Source organism: the organism of the source record quoted next (assembly GCF_019968985.1).
Source record: "MAG: Porospora cf. gigantea B chromosome Unknown PgB_NODE_1282_length_6692_cov_209.002, whole genome shotgun sequence".
In the NCBI taxonomy this organism is placed as follows: domain Eukaryota; phylum Apicomplexa; class Conoidasida; order Eugregarinorida; family Porosporidae; genus Porospora; species Porospora cf. gigantea B.
The window spans coordinates 88-6,692 of NW_027178615.1; the positions used below are offsets into that span (position 1 = coordinate 88).

The 6,605-nt window shown below is 54.2% G+C and overlaps 6 protein-coding genes across 10 annotated transcripts; 3 read left to right on the forward strand and 3 right to left on the reverse strand.

Moving 5' to 3' along the window:
- Nucleotides 1-414: 414 nt before the first annotated feature.
- KVP17_004924 (uncharacterized protein) lies at nt 415-1,638 on the reverse strand (the record flags this gene model as incomplete). Of its 2 annotated transcripts, none has more annotated exons than XM_068523565.1 (1): nt 415-1,638. In XM_068523565.1, one exon carries the CDS (start codon nt 1,636-1,638, stop codon nt 415-417), a length of 1,224 nt encoding a protein of 407 aa, XP_068378945.1. The 2 variants fall into 2 exon arrangements, with proteins under 2 accessions (XP_068378945.1, XP_068378946.1); XM_068523566.1 differs by having other exon boundaries at nt 415-1,608.
- Nucleotides 1,639-1,662: 24 nt separating this feature from the next.
- KVP17_004927 (uncharacterized protein) lies at nt 1,663-2,232 on the forward strand (the record flags this gene model as incomplete). The annotated part of the gene is made up of 1 exon (XM_068523571.1): nt 1,663-2,232. One exon carries the CDS (start codon nt 1,663-1,665, stop codon nt 2,230-2,232), a length of 570 nt encoding a protein of 189 aa, XP_068378951.1.
- A 41-nt stretch (nt 2,233-2,273) lies between these two features.
- KVP17_004925 (uncharacterized protein) lies at nt 2,274-2,870 on the forward strand (the record flags this gene model as incomplete). The annotated part of the gene is made up of 1 exon (XM_068523567.1): nt 2,274-2,870. One exon carries the CDS (start codon nt 2,274-2,276, stop codon nt 2,868-2,870), a length of 597 nt encoding a protein of 198 aa, XP_068378947.1.
- Nucleotides 2,871-3,398: 528 nt separating this feature from the next.
- Nucleotides 3,399-3,839, reverse strand: KVP17_004929 (uncharacterized protein; the record flags this gene model as incomplete). The annotated part of the gene is made up of 1 exon (XM_068523574.1): nt 3,399-3,839. The coding sequence occupies one exon, from the start codon at nt 3,837-3,839 to the stop codon at nt 3,399-3,401; it is 441 nt and encodes a 146-aa protein (XP_068378954.1).
- Nucleotides 3,840-3,862: 23 nt separating this feature from the next.
- KVP17_004928 (uncharacterized protein) lies at nt 3,863-4,915 on the forward strand (the record flags this gene model as incomplete). Of its 2 annotated transcripts, none has more annotated exons than XM_068523573.1 (1): nt 3,863-4,915. In XM_068523573.1, one exon carries the CDS (start codon nt 3,863-3,865, stop codon nt 4,913-4,915), a length of 1,053 nt encoding a protein of 350 aa, XP_068378953.1. The 2 variants fall into 2 exon arrangements, with proteins under 2 accessions (XP_068378953.1, XP_068378952.1); XM_068523572.1 differs by having other exon boundaries at nt 4,004-4,915.
- Nucleotides 4,916-5,010: 95 nt separating this feature from the next.
- Nucleotides 5,011-6,486, reverse strand: KVP17_004926 (uncharacterized protein; the record flags this gene model as incomplete). Of its 3 annotated transcripts, XM_068523569.1 has the most annotated exons (3): nt 5,011-5,551; nt 5,580-6,444; nt 6,474-6,486. In XM_068523569.1, 3 exons carry the CDS (start codon nt 6,484-6,486, stop codon nt 5,011-5,013), a joined length of 1,419 nt encoding a protein of 472 aa, XP_068378949.1. The 3 variants fall into 3 exon arrangements, with proteins under 3 accessions (XP_068378949.1, XP_068378948.1, XP_068378950.1); XM_068523568.1 differs by lacking the exons at nt 5,580-6,444; nt 6,474-6,486 and having other exon boundaries at nt 5,011-5,442; XM_068523570.1 differs by lacking the exons at nt 5,011-5,551; nt 6,474-6,486 and having other exon boundaries at nt 5,576-6,154.
- Between the last annotated feature and the right edge of the window lie 119 nt (nt 6,487-6,605).

Consider the following 6,605-nt stretch of genomic DNA (forward strand, 5'->3'; position numbering starts at 1 on the left):
GATCGGGAAGAATACGCTCCCAACAATCGCCTTTTACTATTGTTGGCCGTTTTGCGATCTCAATACTGTTCAGATTTCATTTTTTGAAGGTGCTATGCGCCAACGAATAAACCTGTAAAGACTGATCTGTTTTGCTTCGTTTAGAATAACAAATCTTTGTGATTTATTTTTTTAGTGTGAGCTCTGACAGTGCTCCTGCATGAGGATGCGAGTCGAATAACATCAAGGTTTCAGACATGAATCCACACCGACAACGATATCACGGCGCATGATTTCCGTTCAACTCGAGAAAATGTTTTCAGTCGACCTTTGTGCGGCACACAGTGCATCCGTGAGGTCCCGTACATGCAGACGGGAACCTGTCCGCGCAGTGCGAGCGTCTGGCCTGATGTGCCTTGAAGCCACAAAGATCTGTTAATCTGAACGAAGCAAAACATCAAGGCCAGCCGCCTCCACGACGAGTGCCACCACAGCGGGGTTCAGGCTGTTGCCCAACAATTTCCACTTCTGTTTCCTGGTCAGACATGATGGAAACTCTAGGCCCACACAACGGCAGTCCTTCTCGTCATCAGTCATGGTGGTCAGGTCGAATAGAGGCGCCGGTAGGCACCGATGCCCGGAGGCAAGTGATGTGAGCGGGTTGGTGCTGCCTCGCTGTTTAAAGCCCATCAACCTCGCTATTTCGTCGGGGTGGAAGTACCTCAGCCTGTCAACATAAGGCAGCATGCAACCTTCTTCCTGTTTGTCCACTGTGGGGAAGCCCTTCTCAGTGGTCGACTCGAAATCAGTGCGAGTGCACAGGACGCTCCCTGTGCCGTCGACGTAGCGCCCGTATGCCTTTGTGAAGCACAGTGTGTGCGGCTTAAAGGGCGACTGCAGACCTACAGGCATATCCCTGCCATAAAACCGCCCTCGGTAAACCTCCGTCTCTTTCGGCTCCACGATGTCGAAGCAGAATGCGGCGCGTTTTCGGAGAGTCGTCTCGGGAATCGTCAAATCATCTGGTGCGTCGGTGAGGAGGAAGTCGGTAATCGGCACATAAGCGAACTCGCTAGACCCCGGGAGCTGGTTCTGTATCTCGTCCTGGGGGATGCAATTCGGAAACGGCGATCTTCTCGCCACCAAGTAAAAGCGCAGGCGTTCATTCGGGAAGCCCAGAACGCGCGGAGTCAGCAAGAAGCCACGGACTGTGAAACCTCGCGATTCCAGCGCTGCCTTTAGCTCGTCGTAAACACTTGATTGCTCAAAGCCTTTGACGTTTTCAAGGAGAATTGCTGCCGGGAGATCTGCCTCGGCTAGCTCTGGGAGGACGTCGACGTATACATGGCGCAGGGCGTTGGACCGGTTGTCTAAGGAACCTCTCTGCTTCCCTTGACGCGAGAAAGGCTGACACGGAGGGCTCATTGTCCAGAGGGTGAACCCAGCGAAGAACTCCACCGGCAGCCTACTGATGTCCATCTCTGGCGTGCCAAGGCGCCTACGCTTGGACCCAGGAGGCGACACTGGGAAGCAGTGCTGGTATACTTGATTGGCGCTCTGATTGATGTCCACAGGTGTGAAGTCAGCCGTTACGCCAGCCATGCATAGAGCGTGTCGCATACCCCCCATACCGGCAAACAGCTCCAGAACCTTGGGCATCGTGTGTACATTTCGTCAATTTCCATGGCGAACCGCACTGATACGTTCGCGAAGGACATCCATGGACGGAATCCGCAGTTTCTGATAGGTCGAATCGTTAGGAACTCGGTCTACAACGCGAACTACTGGAAAGAGCAGTGCTTCGGCCTTAATGCCGAGACTCTGGTTGACAAGGGAGCCGAGCTGCAGTATATTGGCGGCACATACGGGGGCGGGCTTAAGGCGTGTCCATTTCTCTGCCTGCTGCTTAAGATGTTGCAGGTGCAACCCGAAAGTGACGTACTAGAAGAGTACCTATTGTGGGAGGATTTCAAATACCTCAGAGCATTAACTGCGATGTATATTCGCCTGACCTGCAAAGCCGTTGAGGTGTACCAGCTACTAGAGCCCCTCCTAGCCGACTACCGCCAGCTTAGGGTGCGGGCAGCTGACGGGTCCTTCCACATCACAACCATGGATCAGTTCATAGACGACCTTCTGCGCCTAAGAGACGTGTGTCATGTAGCGTTACCACACCTGCCTACCCGCCTGGTGCTGGAAGCGGAGGAGGTCCTGGACGGACCCCGAGCATCTGCGGTACTACGTGAGCTGTGATTGGTCATTAGCAGAGAAAACCCGGATTGCACCAGTGTGCAATGGGCCCGGCGGCTCAACGACTTGGTGAGCTAATGAGACAGCACAAGCTGCATCTCGAAATCATCGAACGACTGGTGACCCGCAACGCCCGTCTCCTGGCCCGGCTGGAACCGAGTCGAAATCCTGTCGGAAAGGAGCTCGGCGCTGTCTACTCTGGCTCGCTGCAGTCCCTCTACGCACCCTACCCGGTATCCACCCGCGTGCTGGCGGAGGTGGAAGGACGACCGCTGTGCGCATGCTCGGAGATCCTGGACGAGCTGTATTTGTTGTTGCGAGATCGCTTTGAGTGGCATGAACGACTCGTGTGGTCCGGACAAGTTAATGCAAGAGACGCCCATATCGAGGAGCTGCAGGTGCAGCTGTTGGCAACGGCATCCGCCTCACAATTGGATCCTCGCAGCTCTAGACTCGCAGAGGCGTTGGAGCACCTGTCTATCCTGGAGAGAAGCCTGGCGTTCGAGAAAATTATGAACCAGCAATGGCAGAGCGACTTTCGAGAAGTTCACAGACAAGTTGGCCGGGTTCTGGAAGCGCTGAAGAACGCGCCGAGCAAACTAGAACACTCGGACGTCGTTCTCCTCAAGGAGGGCGTCTGATGACATTTGATGCACACAACCTTGTGGGAGCTTGATTTGGCCGTCGTCTTCTGGATCCTCTTGTGGCCTTTGGATGTAATCTTTCGAAGCTTGTCGTGCCTTTTGAACGTGGTATTTTGAAACTTGCTCTCTGATATGGGTGTGATTTTCGATGCTGTTGCTTCGGATCACCTCCTTCAATATGTGCAAAGTTTCCTTCTCAATCGGACTCCATGTCTTATTATAAATCCACTGAACGACTTTGGATGACCACAGAATCCACCGGCACCACGGAATAAAGGCCGCAATCCTTTCCAATATATTGAGAAGGGAGCTTTTCATCACGTTCGACCCGAAGGTCAACGCGTCGTTCGCTTTGAACGCTTCAGCCACCAACATGGCGGCTACTTTGAGTTTGAGCAACGGCAGCATAAAAACAGCGTTATCCGAACTGTCTACAGTGTATCCTAAGATAACGCACCGACGTAGGATGCACGTCGTAGCGCAACCATCAACATGGGGTTCGAACAAGGTCGCAATAAACACCAACTACGTTGCGTGGTCTGGCTCCGGACAAAAGAGCTCCTCGCTGGGCCGACTGCTCGTTAGGACTTTGGTCTGCTCGGCTAGGACCCGGCGCAGACGCTGGTTACATCGTTCCAAACGTGCAATCTTCCTGTAAGCATCGAAAAGCTCCTGTTGCGTTGAAATACTGGATGACTCGGCCTCTGCTGCTGACTCGCACCGGTCCACGCTCACTTCGCTGGGTGTCCGTAGGTGATTGACGCCAGCCGGCTGACTCACGAAGTCATCCGCTTGTTTGTAGAGCCAGGGATTCAGCTTTCGTGGCGTCCTGGGCGGACTCCGGTTCTCTTTCATCCTGATGGATCGGTCACTGCACGTTGGCAGTTTAGGCGGACTGAGAAGGTTCCCTCGAGTCCTGAACGGCGAATCACCGTAGATGTCAGATGGTTTCCTAAGCGAACTCATTAAAAATGACGATAGCGAATTTTATGTGCATGCGGCTCCCAGCACTCTTGGTGACTGCTCACGCAGTCTTGGCACCGCTCCACAGCAACTTTTCGTTGCGGAATCTGATCCGCCAGCCCCCAGTGTCCCATTCGCAGGTTCTAAGGGAAGTTACGCTCGTTTGCATGCCGCCGACTCGCTCACAAGTGGAGCACTTCGCAACGAGAGTTATTCCGTTGCCCGTGTCGAGAAACGACGTCCTACAAAACTGTGGCAAGCCCTTCCAATCACTCCCTCTGTCCACTGAGGTGTCACAGGCAAGGGACATACAGCGGCCGTCAAGCATGGCGGCCTTCCAACGGCTGGACGCCGAGGTTGCCGACTTGACCACCGTCCTCCTCCACCACTCGCGAACGCATTTAGGTCAGCAGGCGCTTCTGAGCCTGTTTAGGAACTGCTGGCGCGAACTAGCAACTCTGATACTGCAAGAGGAGTGGGCCTCGCCGGAGCAGGTCGGCCAGCGGTTACAGCTGGCCGCGGGGGTGGCGGTAGAGACATTCTACTCTTTGACAACCACCATGGACGAGAGTTTAATGGTGCAGCAGCTTGTGGCTTCCCTGATGGGCCGGGTAGCCCAACTCTACGGAGTGCGGGTCCTGGAGTTCGAGAATCTCTCGGAAGGCGACTCGCTGGCGTCCGAGTCGAAAGGAGACATTGACTCCTTCTTGGAGGAGGGCGAGGACATGTGGAGGTTTGATGTGCTTCAGCCGGAAGAACAGGATGAAGCCGCTTTCCGTCGACGTGCTCGCCAGGTCGCGCCGCCAGTAGACCTCAGCAAGCTCGACGACCTCAAACGACTCGGTGCGATGGTCACTGGTCGGCAGAGTGAAGATCCCTTCATCGCTGTGGTCCAGAGACACGTGGATGAGCCGTTGTCGACGACCAACCAGGAGTCTGATGACGACCTTGACCCATCAGAAGTGGGTGAAAACCAGCGCGTCGATACGGACGAGGACATCATGTCGGACAAAGACCCTCGAGTTGAACCACAGGCGAGACTTGTGATTTCGGCAACGAAGCCGAACCCAGAAAATTAAGATCCGTCTGCATGCAGTAGATCGCATTCAGGGATGCAGCCTGTTCCATCCTTGTCAGGTGGATATGAGAACAAGGTTTTAACCAAAGACAAGGTCTATCGACACGGAGCTTCCGTTAGAAGCTGGGCATTATGACGTAGATGATCCACACAGAACGCTTTAACTAAGCTTTGCTCCAGGGGGACTCCCTTTAGGTGGCATTCCACGCTGCAGAGTGTTTCGAAAAGCTGCACTGCGGCGAATTCAAAAAAGGAACTGTTCTGTTGCCAAAATGCCGAGGCCGGGCCGCCCCGTGCCATTAAGCTGGGAACTGGCAGCCCCCGTTCCTCCAAAGCGTCTCCTTCGCTCCAGAACTCCATATAGGCGCGGTTGATCCACTCCAGCACGCGAGACCACTCAAGCGTGGTATAGCCGATATCGGCCGCCTTCAGCACCAACACGATCAGGGCGTGGAAGTCCTCTTCGCAATTCAAAGGATCGAAGGTGTTGATAAGCGCACCGGAGGAGTCTGTGTGGAACTGGGGCATGACGGATAGGGAGTACGTTGTGGAACATGGGTCAGTTGCCAGGATGTACATTCGGATCGGTTCGGCCAATGAATCGATATCTATGATTGGTGGTAATGCGGCACGATTTCTGTATCTCACAGGTATCAACAGCTCACGTTTTTAATAGAGAGAGTAGACAGTGAGCGTGGTAGGACTCAAGGTAGCTCTGGGACGTGCCGCCCAGCCTGCTTACAAGGGGATGGTTGGAGGACACCAGGAAAGTATTATCACGGCCAAAATGTCCGGAATCGTGACCTAGCGCAGCAACCACCACAGCGAACTGCCGCGACACGCTAAGGGAGTCCCAGACGTCTAGCATCTTCAAAAGCAAGACGACGTGGTGGGAAACTAACGCAGCGTGGGCGTAGTTATGGTAGGGAACGAACCTATAGAGACTCTGAATCGAATCGAAAATTAAACTGAAGTTCTCGTAGGACCATTGGACGGTCGAGGGTCGACTGCTGAATATAGGATGATCAGCCACCTTAGTCAATGGTTGGTCTGAACATACTGAACAGCAGTGACGGGGCTCAATGACAAGGGTTACCTTCGGCTCCAGCAGGTTCACGGCAAACGCTCGGAACAAGGCAGGTCCAAACGCTTCAGCCAACTGGGATGTAGGCAGTCGCCATACCCGCCCTATAACTGAGCGAAATCCCGACGCAAGGCGTAGAAATTTAGAGTCGACCATGATGGACTGGTGGCAGTGCACATCAGCACGGTGGAACTGCCGAGCACAGTACGTGACAAAAGGGCGAGGTAGGTCATACTTCGCAAGGTACGGAATTATTGATTCTGAATTGGGGGTCCGTGGCAAAAGCCGGTCATCCGCCGATCCCAGAATTTCGTTGTCCTCCGCAGAGACACTAAGACAATTGCTGTAGGAATCGGGCAGAACAGAGCACAGATGTTGGGACAGGCGCAGCCAACGGCGAAGCCGCCCTGGGGAAGATTCCTTCCGCTGCTGACACCAAGCCAGCCCTGCGTAAAGCTTGCTCACTACAACTCACATTCTGCGCCCATGTTCAGAAAGCTGGATCTCCTCCTAGAAGGAGGAGTTTGTGTTGGCGAGAGCGCTCTCGGAGAGACGTCATCAGCATTGAGAGTAAGCCGCACAGACAAGCGGCCCATTCAACAAATCG